The 22,577-nt window shown below is 38.4% G+C and overlaps 2 protein-coding genes across 5 annotated transcripts; both read right to left on the bottom strand.

The window, feature by feature from the left end:
- Positions 1–1,391: 1,391 nt before the first annotated feature.
- LOC101154876 (cyclic nucleotide-gated cation channel) lies at positions 1,392–22,395 on the bottom strand. Of its 3 annotated transcripts, none has more exons than XM_020706742.2 (15): positions 22,223–22,395; positions 21,813–22,002; positions 10,335–10,445; positions 10,021–10,206; positions 9,822–9,932; positions 7,273–7,379; positions 6,702–7,189; positions 5,693–5,971; positions 5,498–5,596; positions 4,870–5,247; positions 3,312–4,727; positions 3,054–3,135; positions 2,374–2,493; positions 2,133–2,235; positions 1,392–1,678 (listed from the first exon to the last, which is right to left on the bottom strand). In XM_020706742.2, exons 2-11 carry the CDS (start codon positions 21,899–21,901, stop codon positions 4,542–4,544), a joined length of 2,034 nt encoding a protein of 677 aa, XP_020562401.1. In that variant the 5' UTR covers positions 21,902–22,002; positions 22,223–22,395; the 3' UTR covers positions 1,392–1,678; positions 2,133–2,235; positions 2,374–2,493; positions 3,054–3,135; positions 3,312–4,541. The 3 variants fall into 3 exon arrangements, with proteins under 3 accessions (XP_020562401.1, XP_020562403.1, XP_023815112.1); XM_020706744.2 differs by having other exon boundaries at positions 3,336–4,727; XM_023959344.1 differs by lacking the exon at positions 22,223–22,395 and having other exon boundaries at positions 3,336–4,727; positions 21,813–22,173.
- LOC111948039 lies at positions 15,069–20,472 on the bottom strand. 2 transcript variants are annotated; one of them, XM_023959345.1, is made up of 12 exons: positions 20,364–20,472; positions 18,946–19,006; positions 18,518–18,615; positions 18,251–18,385; positions 17,915–18,057; positions 17,706–17,842; positions 17,525–17,618; positions 17,262–17,385; positions 16,901–17,121; positions 16,646–16,823; positions 16,161–16,285; positions 15,069–16,005 (listed from the first exon to the last, which is right to left on the bottom strand). In XM_023959345.1, exons 3-12 carry the CDS (start codon positions 18,609–18,611, stop codon positions 15,664–15,666), a joined length of 1,593 nt encoding a protein of 530 aa, XP_023815113.1. In that variant the 5' UTR covers positions 18,612–18,615; positions 18,946–19,006; positions 20,364–20,472; the 3' UTR covers positions 15,069–15,663. The 2 variants fall into 2 exon arrangements, with proteins under 2 accessions (XP_023815113.1, XP_023815114.1); XM_023959346.1 differs by lacking the exon at positions 18,251–18,385 and having other exon boundaries at positions 20,364–20,470.
- Positions 22,396–22,577: the final 182 nt, after the last annotated feature.

The raw sequence follows: 22,577 nt of genomic DNA, 5'->3' as shown, positions 1-22,577 counted from the left end.
CAAAAATGTCTTTGTTTTTTTTACAATCTATTTATTTTGTCACTGCTTCTGCGACACAGTACAAAGAGTTTTTTTTGGCTTTCAAAGCCGTGGCACCAACCTGTGAGCTCTGTATCCTGGATCTGGTCGACTCTGGCTTTGCTCACGTTGCCAGGTTGGTTTTGCAGCTGTAATTTGTGTAGGAGTAGCTCTTGTTTTTGAAGTTGGCTCTTCAGGAGATTCTCCTGCTGCTGCAGGCGGGTTAATTCTTGATGGCAGCTCTCTAACGCCTACAGATGTGAGCATTCAAAATATTACTTTTTGTTTTTGTTTCTTTTATTTTTCTGATTATCCTCATTCATGTCAGTTCTCTGCTGTATTTTCTGCAACAGCAACATGAAACAGTTCCATGCTAAATCTGCAAAAATTAAAATGCAAACAAGATTTTCTAAATTTAAAAATAAACCTTCATGCTCACAACACACAAGAGAACATAATAACCAAACACTGCGTGTACTCACAGATAAAGGCTGAATACAATCTGTGATGACGATCAGTCCTATGATCAGCGACACAAGTGGGGCTCTCATCCTCTTCTTCTCTGGAGATAATAACTGCATGGAGCTAATTGAAGATTTATATTCTTTTTCATCGGTTCTTATCCGTTTAGTTTTCGGCCAGGAGCATCTCTCACTTTTCTACTGCATGTGAGCGGGAGACAAGGACGAATCTTAAGAAATTTTTGATTCTCTACGGTTGTAAAATACTCAAAATATTCAGGGAGTGGCCAGAACAGAAGCCGGGCCAAGCATTGTACGACCATGGTAACAATATGAAACAGTAAACAGAAGTTTTTTGTTTTTAGTTTAACTGATTTGTTCTTCTCAGTCAGTCTGTCTTCCTCACTTCACAAGCCCTTTCATCTATTCTGTGAGCGTTATTGCAAAACACAAGTGCTCCTTTTGTTGATTAGCAGCACTCAGCCATTTCAACTCAACGTTTTAATCTGCAAAATGTCCTTAAAGGCGACCCTTTGTGTGTGGAGAAAGATAATCTGTCCTCAATGGACAATAGAAAGGATGGATTAAATCATTCAGCCATCACTTATTCCAGTAATATTATAAAAAATTTACCTTTTGCAAATGATGACATTACTCTACAGCTGGGATAATTGTAGCTTGTTGCTCATTTCTATTTGAATAGGTGGCATAAATTTAACTACGTCTCAAATTTTATTAAAAAAAAAAAAACGTTTCAAGAGAAACTGACAGACCTCGTGTTTTTCATCATTTGTGTACAACTCTCAGATCCTCCGGTTTTTAAACACTATGAGAACCAGGACTCCCGGCGAGGCCTCTTTTTCAGAATAGCAGTCTCTAACAATTGGAAGCCTAAAACATAAAGACACTCACTACATTTTTATTAAACCACTTTATTTTTATGACATAATTTAATTTGTAATTGGATTTTGTACAGATATAGCAGTTATGATACTATATTAACCAAAAACAAACTGAGAAGAGTAGTTTGTTTACAGAATGCACAAAGCATTATACATTTCAGTGAAGCATATTATGCAGGCTAAGGAAAACCAGAGGATATGTCACTCATTCCTTAGACTTTGTTTTGTTTGTCATGCCCACCCTCTTGTGAGTGGATGAAGCGTGCTTTGCTGAGCATTTGTCAGCATTAAGCGATCCTGGACACACAAAGGAAATTCACATCAATAAAGGGTTTATTATTAGACCTGAAAATATCCTATACGTCCTATACATGGCATACAAGAGAGACATTTTAGAAGCACTCAGAAGAAATCAAAAGGCAAGAGCTTTGTACAGATAGCAGTGAATCATTTATAGCTTAACAGAGTGTGCAGTATTTGGCACCCACTTGTTAAATGGGAGAAAAAAATGCTTTCTGATACAGATTAGTGTAATAATTTTGTTTAAATGGAAGAAATCTAACCCAAAAACTGAGAAATTGTAATTCCAAATATTATCAATACAACAAACTGAGAAAAAAACAGAGACTGGCACATATTTCGGTATTTAAATAATTGCATTTAGCCCCAAAAATTATATGTGAAAATATTTTGACAAATATAACAATTTCAAGCAGTGTGCTAACATATCATTCCATAACTTAGAAGTTACCTTTTTCATGTGTTGTCTCTCCAGATAGCAGAAATTCTGGATCATCTGGCTGAATATCATCAGACTTCTTGTAATAATATGGCTGATTGGGAGGTCCAAACCTCTGCACGCAAACACAAAACATGTTTTCCATTTCAAAAAGTTTCCCTTCCTTTATAGATTATGAATTTAAAACAATTCTTAACAAAAAAAGAGCCATTATAAACAGTAGTTTGCTTTTACGTGTTGAGTGATGGTGTACCTTATCGGGCCACATGAAGCTTATGAAGAGAACAACAGGAAGTCCAACAGCAAAGACGTAAACACCCAAAAGCCAGGGTCGCCGCTGCACAGCCAGTATGAGGGTCTCTATGATGCCAGGCTGAAGTAGAAATAAAGAACATTTATGGATTATAATAAAAGATATCTGTTTACTATGTAAAGACAGCAACAATTCTTTAAAATGCAGCAGTTGATAGGATGTGAGTTATGATAGAGATTCTCCCAGCACAGGGGTCTGCAACCTTCAACACCCAAAGAGCCACTTAGGTCGATTTCTTTCAGAGTAAAAGCCACAAAGTTTAACTTCACCCTTTGAAAAAAAACAAGAAACTGCTATTCATTTAGTTTAATGTGCCATTTATGATAAATAAAAATGAACTGTTGTACTTTTGGCGGCATAAATATTTGAAGAAGAAAAAAAATCCTTTGGTTAAACTTTGGTGGTTTAACCACAGACCAACCATGGAGAGGTAAAGGTTTGAGACCCTTGTCCCAGCAGCTTAAATTCACAAAGTTTGACATTATTTAGTATGTCTAAAAGGCAGCAGACAATAAATAAAGCCTTGAGTGAAGGATATTTGCCTGGCATGTATGTTTTATGTAAATACTGAAATGATAAATCTAAATGAAACTGATTATTAACAGAGACAAAAATCTCACCTGTCCTGCAGCAGATACTGGAGTCACAAAAGCTGCCAGCATTACGCACAGTGAGACCAATTCACCTTCCATTTCTGAAACACTAAAGCATAAAACAGTCATGTTCACATGGTTACAAAAAAATCCTATCCACTGAAAAAACAAGCTGGTCATAAATCTATAAGGAAATCCACCTACATTAATTCTTAAACTTCAATACTGCAATGATCAAATAGGCTCAAAAACCAGGAGCAGTTTAACACAGATTTAAACTGTTACCTTCATCACACAGAAAGTATTCACCTTTTCCAGGAGTCACTTCCTGATGTCTTAGAGCCATGTGGGATTGGACTTTGGTCCAGTGTCACTGTGACAACGGGCCTGCAGTTATATAGTTACCACATTACAGGTGTTTTACACTATTATTACCACAAATATGGACTTTCACACAACCGCCCTTATCTAAACACATATTCCATTCAATAATCCTGGTTTAGAGATAAAAAAAACACATTTTTAATCATTAAAACCCAGATGAAGAAAGATGAAATGATTTCATTCTAACATACACAGAAAGACAAGATGTTTTGTTGTGACACCAGTATTTAAGAATGCATGTTGTCATAAAAAACAGAGTCAGAGTCTACCAACACTGGTAGAAGACAGCTTCACAAAATTAAACTTAAAGGCAAACACTGAAAGAAGTCAAGTTTTGCTTTGACGCTCACTGTGGCAAATTGATTTTTGGTCCAAATGGGTCAAATCTTTGTTTATGCAAATGACATACCATAAAGTGTGGAAAAAAATGTCAAAGAACTAATATTTTTGTTTTGTTTTCTGAATTGGTAAAGTCCTGAATAAAAAAATTATTTTCAGCAACATTTTTAGAACTCTCTGAAACCTCACTGGGGTCATGGGGTTGCTGGAGCCAATCAACCCAGCAGCTTTTGGGCAAAGGTGGGGTATACCCTGAACAGGTCCCAGTCTGTTACAGAGCCACACTCTCACACCTAGGGGCAATTTATAAACATCAATCAAAATATGAAGCATGTTTTCGGACAGAGTACCTGTGAAACACATAGGGAAGCAGGAAGGTCCCAGCTGGGATTTGACTCAGAGCCGTCCCACTGTGGGGTTTGAACACCAACCACTTTGCCACAATGCCACTTGCAGTAACAGTATTTGTGTATTTGGTACCCTGGAGAACCCAAGAACAATATTCCTCTGAGCTTTTAAAGTTAATTTGGCTGTATTTTATTTTAGGCACCAGCAGTTATTGATCTAAAAAAAAATATGTTAGATAGAATAAGAAAAAACTTTAAAAGTGGAAAAAACAACAAAAACTTTGGTTTCATGGGTTTTCCGGGTTAAGTTGTCCAGAATAAAAACAGAAATGCAATAAACCGGTTAACTGATTACACACTACAGACGCCACTGAAAAAATAAAACCTTATCGCATGTTGTTGGGTTTTGTATTTACACTATATGACAAGCATAAACAGTCTTTTTTTACAGCCGAATGTTGATTTCGCTGCGTACACCTTCACAACCAGAAAAGCTTTCAGCCCCATCAGCATCAGACAGGAAGCCGCTGCCGTTGGTCACCGCTAGGGTGTTCTGTTCGAGGGCTGTCATTCGCTGCTTTAGTCGAAGCTGGGAGGAGCTGAACTCACTCTGCAGACGTGCCAAACATGTCTAAGAGGAACAATAATGACAGTTACAACCATTGTCCCAGCAATGACCAACTCCCACAGTCTCTGAAAATATGTCACTTTGATTTAACGGAAGAAGGTTACAGCAAACCAAATGAATGCAATGGTGGAGTAAAAGTGTCGACCTGCATGCGATCCAGGCTGGTTTCCAGTCTCTCCACCTTTTCCTCCAAGGCCTCCCCTGCAGACACGTTAATTTCCTCCAGAAGCCCCTCCTTCTGCAGGATGTCCCGCCCCCTTTGCTCCAGCTGGGTTCTGGCATGAGGAAACTCCTGAAGTGCCTCCATCAAGTCTTGTTTAGAGAGGCAGAACAAGTCAGAATATCCCAGACTTCGAATGTTAGCCGTGCGCCTGTTTCCCATTTTGCTGCCGCTGATGTTCAGGATACTGATTTCTCCAAAACAGCTTCCTGCAGTCAACACGGCCAACTGTGTGACGCCATCGTCTCTGACTACTGCAAGGTGCCCATCTTTAATTATGTACATCTCCTTACCCACATCCCCCTGGATAGGAAAAGACAGAGACATTTAAAATAAACCTACAGCCCTGAACTACATTTAAAGTTATAATATTTGATGTTTAGCCAGTTTAAGCCACAAATTTAACAAAAATATGTGACATGAAGCACCTGAAAGTCTTTGTTGGGTAAATAGTCATTGGGTACATTGTTTGGTTTTGTATAATTAATGCTTTCCTCTTTTCACTGTTCCCGCCGATATAATGCAACAACACTGATAACAGTAACATACTAACCTTTCTACAGATGTAGTCACCAGGACTGAAAACTTGTGGTCGCAGTTTTAGAACTAATTCCACAAGGAGACCTGCCTCACAGTCCTGAAAAATACGCACCTATAGGTGCAGAAATATTTCAAAAAACAAAAGAGTTTTACAGACGATTTAATTATGCTATAAATATAATGAAATCCACTAAAAGTAAGACTTTACCTTCTTCAGAGTGTCCAGATGTACATTAATAGCAATCTCTGCCCTCAGTTTGTTTGGTAAGCTCCTGAGCACTTCTTGCTCATCTATCGTCTTCTGATTGGTCCACAGGTAGTCATGCCAGCGGATGACACGTTGCTCCAGGGCCTTGCTGACATGTCTGAAGTGCATGTAGTGCTTGAGTGCATCTACGCGATTTTGGAAGACTACTCTTGTCGCATTCATGTTGGAGATCATCGACCCCACATTTCCCACAATGGAGGCAAAAATCAGAACTCCAACCTGCAATGGGAAGCCACCAAAGAAATGTTTAGAGAACATGGAAAAAGACAAAGTTATGCTTGGTAGAATGTACTCCTACATCATCCACTGATGTTGACGATGTCACACTATTAAATGCTTTTTGCATGTAGTCAGCATCTTAGCAAACTTTCTTTTGTCTCCTGACCTTATTTTTCTTTTACACTCCACAGATGACTGCTCAAACAAAGAAGTGCTTGTATGTTGAGTATCTGTTAAGATGTTAATTATAATAGTCTTTGGTTGTTCTGTACTTTGCTCCATGTAGTTTGTGTTTTCATGAAAACACAACTGACATTGTTAAATATAATGAAATTAGCACCAGCAAAAAGAATTCTACCACAAATCTTGCAGTCTGGATTGGTGAAGTCCATTTATTTATTGGTAAAGCCCATCTATTTATTCGAAAAGTCAATTCATTTATTAGTAAATTCCGTTTATCTGTTGGTAAAGTCAATTTATTCATCGGTAAAGTCCATTTATTTATTGATAAAGTCCATATATTTATTGGTAAAGTCCATTTATTCATTGGTAACGTCCATTTACTTATTGGTAAAGTTCACGATTGTTTTTTATGGGAGGAGGAGCAGCATGGGGCATCATTTGGTATTTGTCATTTGGTATTTCTTGTGAGAAAACTAGGTCAAACTAGAAAGTTTTGTGGGTTTATTGCAAAAAAGTTTACTGCTTAACAGAAGTTTATCGATCTTACCAAAAAGTCAAATATCAAGAAGAGATACTCTTCATCTCTCTCAGGAGGAGGTGTTTCTCCGATAGTTGTGAGTGTCAGGGTGGACCAGTACAGACAGTAGATGTAGCTTCTGGTCAGGGATCCAAACTCTGGATCCGACGCATTGGGGTAAACCCACGAGTCTGAGCCCAGACCCAGAACTTTGGAGAAGCTGTAGTACCCACAGGCATTCCAGTGGATGATAACCAGGATGTACAGAACCAGTTTGCAGATGCGGAATGTGTTTGGGTAACTTGTCCTCATTTCTGTTCGTTCGAAGAGCTCAAACAAACGAGACAGCCGCAGCAGCCGGTTGAACCGCAGAAGAGGAGTGTAGCTCATTCCAACAACCAAGTACAGCAGGTCAGTCGGAAGGATGGAGCAGATGTCAAGTTTACTCTGTAGTGTGCGGATGTAGGTTTCTCTGAGGCGGCGCATATCCTTTACCAGCAAGCCCTGATCCAAGAAACCTTCACACAGAGGAAGGAATCAGTGTGCGCACACTTTCCATCGAAAATTTTATCTGCTGGAAGATATAAATTCACTCAAGAACCTGTGTGGAGGCGAACAGCAATATCCAAGATATAAACCCCATCGCAGATGTAGTCCAGTACCAGCCACACCAGAACATTCCTCATCTGGAGTTCATCAAAACAGGCCCTTTAGGAACACAGAGAATCAGTGCGGCATGGCATTGCACACAGAATGAAAAACACATTATATCAGAAACAGTGATGGAACGATCGCTCCGTTCCGTCCTAATGTTGAACCTGAAGTTCTTTTGTTCCAAGAAAATGGTGTATTGTTTTTGGTCTGTAGGTTTGGCAGCTTTTTCTTTTTCCACTGCAGATAGCAAGTTTGTTGTCTATTGACATTTTTTAAGTACCAAGCAAAATTCGTTCTCTATCTACACAAGCCGTTTTTTTCCTACCAATGAGCATTTTAATGAAGAGTCTTTACTTAAGCCTTAGTCACATCTGCCCTTATGGGTGGATACTGGCTGTCTCTGGGCAAACCTGTGCGGGGCAGGTATCAATACCAAGGTCCTAGACCGCTCTGTGATCCCGCAGGGCGAAAATGTAAATTTTTTCTAAGGGGCATGCTGTGAGCGTCAGGTTGTTTTTTTATCACCCCCCCCAAAAAAAAACAAAAAAACAAATCAAGTGGCCTGCAATGAATTTGATAATACCTGGGGAAAGCGCATGCTCCTTGCATTTAACCTGACTGTTAGAAATGACAAAATTAGACACTCAGAGCATTCTACAGGCCCTTGAGTATCACATTCACCATCTATGTGTGCAGGGTTTGTGCACCGTGAGTACAGGGCCAGTACTCACACCTTACTAATGATTTTCAAGTAAAATAAAAAGTTACTATTAAAAGCCAGTTTCTATTAGAGGCCATTTCTTTAAGCTTATGGTGCTTTCACATTTTAGACATCATTTGTATCAATATTCAAATAAAATCAGTAAATAACAATCAATACGTTTTTACATTTCTACAAAGTTGATGTCTTTCTGTGCTGCATTTTTTACATTATATTTCAATCCGTTTACAATATTTATTTCAATTACTACTTTTCTTTTACATTTGCATTGTGTTTTTACCCAGTTATATTTTTATGTTTTTATCATTTTAGAATGTTGATATACACTTTTGATTCTTATTTATGTTTACGTTATAGTTGGGTGCCTTTTGGCTAACCCTTGTGCATTCAATATGTCAAACAAACAAATAAAAAAAGTAAATACAGTTTTGAATCTTAAGTTATCCAAGATTTCTTCTATCCACTCCTTTTGGTGTACTTTGTAGTTTTTATGTTTGTTTGTTTGTTTGCTATGTCTAAGTATTTTATTTGTGTTTGAAAACAAATTGTATAAAAAATTCTGCCTAAAAAATGTCCAGTCAGTAATTTTTTTTTTATCTACTAAACACTGCAATTCCCAGAGCCCCACACTACTTCACATTTGGCATTATTGGAAAGCCCCACATGTAGATATCAAAAGGAGTTAATTCCAAAGTATGCAGTCGTTGAGAGATATTTTAGTTTATAAAAGATCCGGAAAAGAAGACAAATTTGCGTTGCTGGTAGTCAGGATGAAATCATGTATGTCAACAATTCCGGGTTGAAGATTCTTCCAGAATATGTTCACATATTTTCATCAACTGTTATTAGAGCTGTGACGGTGTCGGATTTTTGATCGCCGCGGTGATGAACCACCAGGGGGCGCGGTGTCGCGGTGTTGATTCTTCTGCTCTCTAGCTGCATGTGAGCCTTCACCTGTGCTCTATGGTACAGACATCTTCTCAGAATATTAGATATTGCCCAGTAATAAACAGACTGCAGACACTTTGTCACCTCTCCGGTAGCCGTGAAGCCTGACACCCATGAAAAACGCGGGGCAGGAGGCTCCGCCTTTGTTTACGCAGACACTGCTGCTAACAAAATAGTTCCCAACAAGAAAATGTAGTGATATTCATGGAAATCTAACAGCGCGCGTTCATGTTTGGTGTAACAGAGTGACTGAAAACAGTAATACCCCCCCACCCCCAACACGAAATCCTCCGGCTGACAGCCGTGTCGCGCACTCAAGAACGCACGCAGCGTGTAATGGAAATGAATACAATGGAAATGAATAATTAGAACGCAGTAAATTTGTCGTATTTCCTCGCAAGACAAAAACTTTTGTAGAATGAGGACATGCGTGTGTTTCAGAAACAGCGCACGTGCGCTGGTTTAAGTAGAGTGCGCACGTGCCGCGTGCTTCTCTGAGACAGCGACAGCTGCGGGCGCGCGCAGGCGGGTGCGACGAGGAGAGAAGAAGAATGATAAAAGGTTTCCCATAGAAACCCTTTATGTCTGAACACAGGACTTGGGGAGAGAGTAAATTATCAGCAAAGATGAATGTGTTTCATGTGTTTATTGTAGTTCCAATCAAGCACCATATGCAAAACTTTCAAAAAAAAGTGCGGTGTTGACCTCATCACCGCGGTGATGCGGTTATCGTCACAGCCCTAACTGTTATTATCAGTTTTAGATCTATAAAAGAAAAATATGACCATTTGTAAAGGAAAATAAATAAATACAAAATATTTTCCCACCTGACTACTAGAAGTGTCCAGTTATAAAAAACTGCTTGACCGATCACTATCAGCCAGTAGAAGTAGACATCGTCCGATGGAGATAAAACCACTAAGTTACATTTCTTCATCCTGACAAACAGAATGATAACCAGGGAAACTGGATTAAAGGTCTGTTGGTAGATTGGTAGGGTCATTTTTTTTCTATTTTCATTCTCACGTGCGTCTGCTACGTCTGGTTTCAGTCTCTGCGTCAGAATCTGTGAGGCTGAGCCTGCTGGGAGGGGCCTGCATCTCCCCGTTGGCTGGACCCCTGAAACGCTCCAAAAATGAATCCGGACGCTCCGTTTCATCCACTAAAGTCTTATGAGCCCACTCTCTCAGAGTCATCACCATACTGACTATCCTGAGGGGAGGCAGAGAAAGGCTTAAAAGAAAAAAACATCCATCCGTACTTTGAAAAGAACAAAAAAAGGTAAATAGTCAGTCTGGTACCCCAAAAATATACTGATAAACGTAGGAACGCTTCCATACCTGGACAAAGCCCCTCGCCCCCGAAAGGAAGTCTGGGAGTTTATTTCCCTCCTATCAATTGCTGCCATTCTCTGCAGCTCTGAAGATGTGTCATCACATATCGATTGTCCTCTGCAAATGGGAAAAACACAAACGCTTTGGTGAAAACTTTCATGTGTTTGTTGTGCCTGTAAAAACTGGAGTGATGGAGAACTACCTTTGATAAAAAATAACTTTAATATAGCACAATCGAAAAATAACTGTTTTAAATTGGTTTTAATTGGTAATGCTGTTTAGATTTTACAACCATTTGTGAGTCGAGGTTAGATGTTTTATTGATGTCGATGCAACTCTCATATTGGTTTTTCTCCATTGGTTTGGCTCATTTCTTGAAACAGAAATTACATTCTCAAAGCAACATGGACAAACCTCCAAACCACTTGGCAGTCGTTCACAACAGAATGGCATTTCTCATTAGTTTCATCAAATTGCAAATGTCTTAGTACATGTCTCAATGTCTCAGTACATCTTTGCAAGTGATTAAGTACAGGTAGGCTTCATTTAGCACAATTTCCAAGTGAATAGATCTTGTTGATCTAAACTGTTGATTCTCAGTCTAATGGTAGTTCGCTCCAAAATGAGTCAGCATCATTTCATTGTGTAAGTCATCACATGCACAATAGTCTGTTCAATTGTCAAAATTAGTCAAGAACATAATACCATGAATAGGACATATGAATCCCTTGGAACATTTGATAAATTTATTACAGCAATTGTCTTTGAAACTGAGAGAGGTCTCGTAGGGCCTCACCTACCACTAAATGTTATTGTATGGGACAATGTGAATTTCCACCATGGCCCGCTCATCAGGGCCTGGTTCACTACTTATCCAAGAATGGTCGTAGTGTTTCTACCACCGTACTCTCCTTTCCTCAATCCTATTGAGGAGTTTTTCTCTGCTTGGAGGTGGAGAGTGTATGAGCATCGGGCTCAAGATCAGAAGTCCCTGCTCCATGCAATGGATGCTGCGTGTGAGGATATTACAGGAGATCAGTGTAGGGGATGGTTGAGACATGCACGCCGTTTCTTCCCTTGTTGCATCGCAAGGGAGAATATACGCTGTGATGTGGACGAGCATCTGTGGCCAGACAGACAGCAGCGTGAGGATGGCCGGCAGGGTGAGGACGATGACCAGGAGAGGGAGGGCGAGGACAGCGACCAGTGAAGAACTGTTAGTTGTGAAACTCAAGCATTATTTACAGCACTGTAGGCTGCGTTTCATTTTCTTTGTTTTTTGTTTGTGTTGTGTGAGCTATTGTGTTCTGCTAAACTGTAAGACTGTTTTGCCTAATGATCTTAGAGTTTGGGAATGTAATTTCTGTTTCAAGAAATGAGCCAAACCAATGGAGAAAAACTGTAAACCTAAGAGGCTACTCTTACCCTAAAATCCTTTGTCTGTTTTTCAGTTTTACGCAAACCTGTATTCTGTTAGCTATAAGAAAACAGTACAGTAAAAATTGTCAATAAAAGACTGAGCCAAGACTGAAAGCTGGACATGAGGGATATTTCAATGGTCCTCTGCTATAGTGACAAAACATCTAATCATTTTGACTTGCAGTGCCTACACAATGCCAAAGGGACAAAGTATTTTGGGGGCACTGACTGTTTAAATGAGAAGGAAATTTAGTTTTGACACAGGAGTGAATAGTTTTGGGAGAGATATGAGCTTTTGCAGGTGAACCATGGTGTTGTGCCGAACCATCCACATTATTTTGGCAAAAGCACCAAGAGTGTTGAGAACGTCCGGTCTGCTTTAAGAAATGAGCCAAAGCAATTAAGAAGGATCTTTGCCATTTTGGTGGCACTAACTCTTTACATGGGAAAGGAATTTAGTTTTGAAGCATGAGTGAACAGTTTTGGGAGATATATTAGATTTTGCAAGTGAGCTATACACAGCAAAAAGTGGAGTGTTGATTCAACTCCCACAGAGTTAATTTCAACACTTTTTCAGGGTTTATATAGCTCCACACTTTACAGAGTTAAATTAACATTTTCAAAATAGTTAAATCATTTAACACCTATTCAGAGTCAATAGTTTAACTCAATAAATATGTTAATTTAACACCGAGTCAGAGTCAATAGTTTAACTCAATAAATATGTTAATTTAACACCGAGTCAGAGTCAATAGTTTAACTCAATAAATATGTTAATTTAACACCGAGTCAGAGTCAATAGTTTAACTCAATAAATATGTTAAATTAACACCGAGTCAGAGTCAATAGTTTAACTCAATAAATATGTTAAATTAACACCGAGTCAGAGTCAATAGTTTAACTCAATAAATATGTTAAATTAACACCGATTCAGAGTCAATAGTTTAACTCAATAAATATGTTAATTTAACACCGAGTCAGAGTCAATAGTTTAACTCAATAAATATGTTAAATTAACACCGAGTCAGTCAATAGTTTAACTCAATAAATATGTTAAATTAACACCGATTCAGAGTCAATAGTTTAACTCAATAAATATGTTAAATTAACACCAAGTCAGAGTCAATAGTTTAACTCAATGAATATGTTAAATTAACACCGAGTCAGAGTCAATAGTTTAACTCAATAAATATGTTAAATTAACAGAGTCAAAGTTCCTTTTTAACTCACTAAACTTAGACACTAAAACTACTACCCAAATAAGCGTTTTTTTAAACAATTAACTAAAATGTTTTACCAAGTACTGCAATATGATACAATAGCTGAAATTATATAACCGGCAATGAAATAATTCCCCAAAAAATGTATTTTCAAACATATTTAATATTTTACTCCCATGCAGTCAATTAATACATAACACATGACGGAATAACAAAAAAAACTTTCATCTGTTGCTCCATATGAGCTTTGAACATCAAAGGGTTTGTAACATTTCAGTTCTGTTATTTTGATAACACACTTTTCTTCTGTACTTGACACTTTAAAGGCATGGTAATGTTCATCAAAGTACTCCGTAAATAATTTTTGAGTCAATAAAAAAATGTCATCATTAACTAAAAGAATGTCAAGTATTTGAATAAAGATAGGCATTTCTTCCTCCATCAAACTGCAAACAACAAGTCCAGCTCTGTACTCCACACCATTAACTTTAACCCAACTTGTTGTGAAAACATCTTTAGACTGTTCAAGAATCTGACTGTTTACCACATTTTCCTCTCTCAATGAAAATGATTTAATTGGCCCATATTCCTTCTGTTCGAGTGCTAAGGTTTCCCAGTGATAAGCAATGGCCATCTGATGTTTTTTAGCGAGTGATTTGGTTATGTTTTTGAAATTTTTGAAACAATCTTTTAACAACTTATGTTTAGCCTCAAACCTCATAGACCAGAAAAACAACAAGGGACCAATTTTCCTAATTGAAGACGGGTAATGAATCATAAAATGATGCTTGGGTATCAAGTTTCTGTGCGGATACAAGTACTTGAATAGTTTGTGGTGGTCAAAAATCAGATTCTTTAAATACAGAGTCATACCCAGAGTGAGAGAAGGTGAAAAAACTATGTTCATTATTTGAAGTAACAGTAGTAATAGTTCCCAGTGTCTGTTCCCTGCTGGAATAATGTCACCAAGAATAAGTGGAATGTTTTTTACGAGACATAATGTCTGGATGGAGTTCAAGCAAATGCCATTACCTGGACTATCCAAAATAATTTTAGTGGGACGATTTTTTCTTTCTAAAAAACCATAGTCAAAACCATAGATCCTTGAAAGCAAGTTTTGTTCTGATATGTAGTGTTTTGTGAGATATTCAAATAGCAATTTGATCTCATACTGAGCGACACCTTCAAGAAGATCATGCATTATATCAAAAGAGTAGTTACTGCAAACATGGAAATACTGCAAGGAATTTAGAGAAGAATTTTTTTTCAGACCATAAAGTGACTTTAAATTAACATTTTCTTTAAGAGACTGCCAATGCATGTCAAACACATCTTTTTCACGAAAGACCACTTTAGGATCATCCTCAGTGTACACTATTTGACAATCATCTTTTTCAACCAAACAAAGGCGACAAAAATGTCGGCTGTTGAATGACTCGTTAAAACCAAGAATGGAATGCATCCCTAGATTATCTCCAGTTATTTGTGAAATTGTTCCATATATTGGCTCATCAGAAAATGGAAGACTTATCCCTCGACTTTCAAGTTGTTTCAAATCACTTATCAGTGGTTCCAGTATAACATCAAAACCGTACTTGTGCAGATCTGGTGTGTGGAAAAGAGATACTAAATGAATGTTCATCAAGATGGAATTAAATTTTGGAGGTAGATTTCTTAAAATGAAATAAATGCAGCCAATTTTGTGAATTCCACGTTTTGAGCCAAGGGGATTGGCCGTTTCAAAATCATCATAGAATAGCTGAATTTGTAAAGCATGCTTTTTGGCTGAAAACAGGGGGTGAGTATTAAAGTAACTTCCATCACAAAAGTCATGATACGCATCTGGCTCTGACCTACACTCCCTCTTCAGGAGAGCACAAATATCTGGATTCTTACACATGAACTTCAGAGATTCCAGAACAGGGACATAAATGAAAGTATCCTTAACAGGTACCTGATCATAAGTACCCGATTTTTGATTACGTCTGGTGTCGTATCTCACTCCCAGTGTTATTTCTCTGGGCTCTACCACTCCCCATTTTAGGTTGAAGAATTTATTTCGTTTTCATTCTGTATTTAGATGAGTGAATGGGTTTTTCAATTTTTCAAAAGATTCATTAATTACAGATATGTTGGGGTCAGTTGCAGGTAAAGCAGAAATAATGGCTTGCTTTGCTTCTGAACGAAGCTCGCTTGTTAGTTCCTCCAAATCACCCACAAGTGAAGATACTAAACTGTTAGAAATGCCACTACCCTGCAGTTTGGCCACAGTGGATGCGCACATTTTTTTGGATGAATCCCTGCTAAAATCTGAAACACTAGTTTCTCTACTTTCTGGAACATGGGACGAACTAGACTTTAGAATAACACTGGATGAACTTTGAGAAAGATCTGTTGAATGAAATTGGTCTTCCAAATCATGTGAAACTGGATCACTAGGCAAATTAGTAACAGCTGAAGTATGAACAATTTGTTCAACGTTGCTATGAATAATGTTAAGGTGCTTTCTAAAGCCTGCATATGTTTGAAACTGAAGCCTACAACTTGGCTGACAACAAAACAACTTGAACTTTGGTCCAGGATAATAACCATGTTCACCTCTTATATGTGAAATCAACTGCTGACTGCTGGGGAAAATGTTGTTTCACAGAAAACATGTGAGCATTTTGCTCAAAATGCCTTTAATTGTCCTGGCTTTAAATCTGGGTTGTGAGAAGCACCTCCTTGTTAAGGAGTTTGGCTCTCATGTCTCGAATTCTTGGTGACACCTTCATTTTACCCATATCAATGTTATAAACTGTTGTCTGCAAAAAGGTGTAGAAATTCAGAAGTGCACCATCATAAGACACACTGAAAACAAAATGAGCTTTAAAAAGTTCATCAAATGCCCCAAGGGAGCGGTTTGCCTGGCATGGGATGAGACGCTTGTCAATGGAGATGTAGAATCTGTCGATGTTCCTCTTTTCGCGACCAACGGCTAGGAGGTATGGCTGATGGTTCTGCTGGTTCTGAAGATGTTCTTCCAAACTGCAGCAAGACTGAGGTTTAAAAAGGACATTGGACACTCAAGTCAGAAATAGCACTGCACAAGTGAAAACAAACATTCTATGTTAAAGTAAACTTGCCTACAATTTGTTTCATTTAACTCTTTACCAGTTTTACACATGATCAAAATTAACAAATGTAAAATTACCTTGTGAAAGACAATAACTTTTTCAACTGCATCAGAAGCGCTGATTTTTGGAAACTTTGGTCCCCCAGGTGGTGGTGGAAGGAGATATAACAGCAACAAAAGCGAGGCCATCTCTGCATCATAAGCTATGGACAAAGAATGAATGAACAGCAAAGACTTAAAACAATGATCATTAAAAGGGCAAAAACCAATTACTCTGTTGAAAACGTTGCATATATTTAAAACTCTGCATGTCTCAAGTAGATATGTGCCGCAACAAATAGTAAAATGACAGCTAAAATAAGTTGGCGGTGATGCAATAACTGAGAAACTTAAATATGCCCCTAATAATCTGATTTAACAAACCTGCATTCAAATGTACTGCAAATTCATGTACTTCATGATCTTTTAGGTCATTGAACTTTTAAAGACTTACACAAAGCAAAGTACAAAAAAAGTTATGTTAATAAAGTATTGAATTGTAAACACAAGAGAGCAAAACTCACTCATTGCCTCATGACTTCCTTGTGGACTCTCCGCTGAATGCAACAACTGACGAAGCTCTGGTGTTGAAGTGAGCTGCTTGGCCTCTTTGATAACGTTGCATCTAAAGATCGGGTCCCATTTCTGAAGCAGCCGGTTGGATACCTCGTCATTAAACAAGAGAATGAAGTCTTGATTTACCTATGAAAAATAAAAAATATACTATCACCACATTCTGCACATTTCAAGTAGATCTCAAAATATCACTGCATACTTACCAATCCTTTGGTATCCAGGAATCTTGGGAAGATTGACAGGATGTCAAGCGTTTTGTCTGAGTCATTGATGAGTTTTTGCCGATGCTGAAACGTCTCTCTCATCTTTCGAAAAATTTGCGTAGTGTCTGTGGCATAATTGAGCAAAGACATTGCCTCCTGACAAGCATCTCCATCCAGCTGCTGCTCCTCAACTACAACAGATCTCTGGAATTTAGGGCCCCCTGAAGAGGAAAGTGGCTTTCTAATGTCAGACATACAAACTACTTTTGTGAAAGAGGTGACAGCATACAAACCTAAAACCATCTTTGCTCTCTTCTACTACACTAGCTGACATAAGATGACCAGTTTGCAGATGTATTACCTCCTCCTTGACAAAGGCCAGTGAGGCTATTTGAAGTGGTAGATTCTCGTCGAATCTTTCTCTGGATGGTCTTAAGACGCCAAGAAATGTATCCTGTACTGCTTGCAGCATCATAGAAGTGTTCCTGAAATGGAAATACATTAACACTTAGTGCATTGTCTGTCATTTTTAAGAATATCAGAAATCAAAATGCCCACCCAGAACCTAACAACACAAATCATAAATACTATCTCAACGAGTATTACAATAATAATTATACATACGTAGCCTTTCTCGGAGTATGGGTCTTTCAGGGATGGAAAAAGTGTCACTATCCCAAGAGCATATTCTTCTCTAACAGCTTTAGTGGGGAGATGTCTGGGAAGAGATTCAATTGGGATTACTATAGTAATAGATAAACAGTTTTGATTCTTTTTTTAAGTCTACAAAAACTGGGCACATTACCCATGTTTATCAATCATGTGGGCCACTATTATATTGACCAGCTTTCTTCTGGTAGAATCTTTAAGAGTCTGTGATGCGTGATATTCTTCAAGGACCTCTTCACCACCTGAACTGGCTCCAAGTACAGCTTCGATCAACTTAGGGAAGACAAAAATTGTAATTAAACGGCAAAAAAAATGTTGACAGAGATATTTGAACTTTGTTCCAACCTTTTTTGCAGAAACTGCATTGATTGTTCCTTCAACTCTTGATTTTTTCCTTGGGATCTCATCTAGAAGTACAGTTGATGCACTTGAACTGAAGCTTGAGTCAGACCATTCAGATGGAGAGGACAAGGAGCAATCAGTAAACTCTAGGAGAAAAAATAAATTTCAGAAATAAAAAAAAATGTACATCTTCGTTCAAATGTTGCAAAATTTATTGCATCTTGTTGGATTCCACATTATACTACAATTTTTTTTTTTTTCTGTAGACTGATTTGAGAGTTCAGGTTCCACCATTTGACACTGAATTGCTTCATGTAACTGACCCTTTACATTTCTCACCATCACTTGGGAAAACTGTTAAAACAACGCTGCCTTGGCTGACAAGGTCATTGAAAATGTCTTCGTCAACTTCTGTCCCTGTTGCATCTTTGTATACTACTTTTGCGTCAGGTGGCAGGCAAAACCTCTCGATGACTGGAAAAGATGAGATATTTCTGAGAGCACCTAGCCAGCACTATTCTCACTTCACAAATGAATAAACTAATTTGGATACAAAATCACCTACACAAAATGTATTTCCTCTTCAAACGAAATTTAAAAACAAACCTTTTTCATGCAGTTGCATGAAATCAAACTGTCCATCAACTTCATCCAGCTTTACATATTTCTGCTGTTGGCGGTAGCGAACCTGCACCAGCATTTTACTGAACCATACCAAAAAAAAAGAACATGACAGAAATAAGCATTTTTTTAGCAAACAACTTAAACAATTCAAGCTAAAATTAAAAACAGTCATATGGACACAGTAATAAACCTGTCAACTATGTTATCCACTACAGAGTTTTGAAACCTATAAAACCCATGCAGTGGGTTCCAGAATGAGGTGTGTGTGTGAGCCATGTAATATGCAAAGTCAATTATGTAATCACCAAGTCTGGTATATGTTAGGGTGAGCTTTCCATAAAAGAACAAAAAAATAGGGGGGGGGGGGGGGGGGGCATGCTGACACTGCTAACATGACTATCAAGACTTACCTCCTTCACTTAGGGTTTACCAGCTGAGACCCTCTGAAGCTGAAGAGCAACACCAATTGACCTACAAGAATTAGATTATAAAATTTAGTTACATTTACAATGTGGTGTAAATATTGATTAAAGCAAGGTTGCGTTATAGAATTCAATTATACTTAAGTAACCCCCCACCCACACAAAAAATTTGACAGCCCTTACCAGCCCACAAAGATAGACTTCATAAATATTAGGTTAAATCATTGTCCATAGCTCTAAATAAAACAATTAAAATACAAAAAAAAAAACTTGTATACATTTTGCTTGTAAAATGCATTTTGCAACACAGAGTAAAATAAAACGACATTCCCTATTTAATTTCTCGGATAATCTACGTCCAAATGACATCCAGCGATTACAAGCAGGAAAGGGTGTCTGTCTTAAAATTTTGTCCCACCTGTAAAAATTTGTTTTTTAGTATGTAGTAACTTTTTGCAAAGTGACACTAAAAAATTCCTTCCTTCCACAGGACAGATGCAATTTTGAGTACGTTTTTTAAAGGGATGCCACAACTGGTTAAAAGTCAAAAATAGTTTTTTACATGATTCAAGCATACATGAAACTTGCTAAATAGTAAATAAATAAAATTATATAAATGCAGGAAAACACATTTTCCTAAAATGTAAAATAGTTATCTAAAACCCCTAACTGCATTCACACAGAACGTAATTTCGTGTGTCTGTGACCAAGTTAAGGCTTGCTGTTCCTGTATTAGTTTGAAAGGGAGTAGGCCTAAGCAAACAGGTGGCTTTATCATGTCTGTCTGTCCGCCAAGGTGGATGTGGAGCGCTCCAGCCCCATGGGCCCTGGAACAAACTGGCGACCTGTCCAAGGTTTCCCCCACCTTTCCTTAACAGTAAAATCGGACGTGCTCCGGCAACCCCGCTGCTCCGAAAGGGATAAAGCGGGTTAAGAAGATGGATGGACGGATGGATGGAATTGTGACGTTGAGTCGCCATTTTGGATTTGTACTTCACCTGCTAATCGAGTCCCCGAAAACGTCAAGTCCCAGAGATGAGTCCCAGATTGTTTAAAAGCGACAACCTCGCCAACGGTCTTTTTTTTTTTTTTTTTTTTTAAACTCAGGCCGCGCCGCTGAAAACACACTGCGCTCAAATCGCGCCACAGATCCTCTACATTAACTTAACATTGAAACTCGAAGTCTGTGTGTGTAGCATTAGCTGTTAAGGTAAAGCTGCATTTACAACATTTGTGCGTGTAGTGCATTACAGAAGGCCACGGACGGGTTGGATGATGAAACCGCTGCGTGAAAGCAGCTTAACAGCAACAAAAAAGCGTAGAAAAGTTATACAATTCTCTCTAGATTATTGTATATACTAAGGGCCATTTAACAGTATTTTTCCCCATAAATTAGTTTAACTTACCGCTTGTGAAGAACTTTTTCCAGCACTGATGAAATTGCCGCAGCTCATGGAAAATTACCACGTTGCACTTTCTTGCACAGGGTTTCCGAGGCAAAAGCCCAGGGGCCTTGACTCTTTATAGTGTCAAATGAACTTCATTTGGCCAAAATAACTCCAACACTGAACATCATTTGAATCGCAATGTGTTAAAATAACACTTCAAGAGTGTCAGCACCTTGTACTTTATTGCACAGGGTTTCCGAGGCAGAAGCCCAGGGGCATTGACTCTCTGTAGTGTTAAATTAGCTTGATTTGGGTAACACTGATAAATAACCCCAACACTGAACACCATTTGAATCGCAATGTGTTAAAATAACACTTCAAGAGTGGAAATCAACTCTGATTTGTTTAACCCCGAAATTTCAACTCTCCAGTTTTTGCTGTGTAGTGTTGTGCTAAACTGTAAAGCTGTTTTGCCAAATGATCTTATGATTTTCCGAATGTAATTTCTGTTTCAAGAAATGAGCCAAACCAATGGAGAAACACTGTAAGTCTCCTGGTCTGTACAGCAAACTCATGGTGAACAAAGACAATTCAAAGAGCTTTACATCAAATATTTAAATGAAATTTTAAAGGAGAAATCTTTCAAATTAACATTTAAAGACAGTTAAAAATAAATGAAATAAAAGATGTAAATTTTAGATAAAATCTAATCAAATGCAGCTGAGACCAGCTGAGACTTTAACACGGAGTTAAATAAACTTTTTCATTTGTTCTAAAGCTTTCTGGACAACTATTCCAGATCTGGAAATGACAAAAAACCGGATCCAGATGACCATAGGGGTCTGACTGTTATATGGGTCAGGAGGTCAGCACTAGAAGTATTTATTTATTCATAGATTTTGTGGAATCTTACTGGGATATTTTTCAAAACAGTAAAACTAAAATTCTTAGTCTGAAAGGCACCATGCTGTACTATCTGGTTATTTTCTCGTATACTTTTTAAAAACTTCACAGTTTTCTTTTTCTTTTCATTTTGACTTGTCCCTTCAGGGGTCGCCAGAGCAAATCAGCTTCCTCCATTTTACCTTGTCATCTGCATCCTCTACTCTAACACCAGCTACCTTTGTGTCTCATCACAGGTCTGATTTGCATATTTCGTTTGGCAACCCTCTGTATTTATCCTGGCTTGGGACAGACAGACAGACAGACAGACAGACAGACAGACAGACAGACTTTATTCCAGACTGTTAGTGCAATCAATAAAAAGAAGTACACAAACTACATATTCATGAATATTCTTGCATGAGTATATCATTTAATCTAATATATTTATATGATAATCTAATATAGTTGTATATTTTTGCAGTAGTTTTTAGTAAGTTTGGACAAAAGCATGCTTTATCATAGTCTTTTGAGGATAAAACTCAATATTGGTATTGTAGGCCTGGTGGAGGTGTGTGCCTGTACCTGCTCAGTGTGCTCTCAGCACGGTCACTGTCCTCTTCTGTCCATGTTTTCACAGAAAGCCTGTGCGCATCCTGCAGCGGGGCCGTCATCCTGAGCGCGCAGCACGTCAGGCTCTCTCAGTTTGTTTTCATGCTGTTTTCCAGAGCGCCTCCCACACAGGCGGGGGCACCGATACCAACAAGCTGAACTACTGTCAAAACATAAACAGGCATGTTAGGACTAATGGATCCAGGACACAGACACAAGAACATCTCACCAGGCATGGGGATGGACAGAAAAGAAAGGGTACCCAGTACAAGGTCACGGTGTGTCAGGTATCGCCACAGAAACCATAGCAACAAGCTTTATAGTAGTTATGACAACACACCCCGAGTAACAGACAGATAAATGATTAGTTCAAGTTATCAAACCTGACAAATGTTTCCAGAGCTCAGCTGCTCAATCCATCAATTCACTTTATGTCCTCTGCTGCCTTTTCTGCTGCCGCTTCAAATTCAGAACCTACTGGACCCGAAGGACGGACGATCACACAAATGGCCTGGAATGGAATGAACAAACGTAGGCAACATGAGGAGCGATCACATGGCCACTTGAAAATGGTTCATTTAAATTGTAAATTGTCTGTGTGGGTGTGCGTGTATTGAAGTGGCCTTTGAACCGTCCATGTGTGTGTTTGTGTTCTCCTGATGTTTCTGCATCTCCATGCACACATCTGCAGCACTGAGACGCGTCATGTTGTTTCAGCTCTGATGCTAAATTATTCAT

The sequence above is a fragment of the Oryzias latipes genome, chromosome 10 (assembly GCF_002234675.1).
Source record: "Oryzias latipes chromosome 10, ASM223467v1".
NCBI lineage: Eukaryota > Metazoa > Chordata > Actinopteri > Beloniformes > Adrianichthyidae > Oryzias > Oryzias latipes.
Note: the sequence above shows the minus strand (reverse complement) of the source record. Positions and strands in the feature narration are given on the sequence as shown.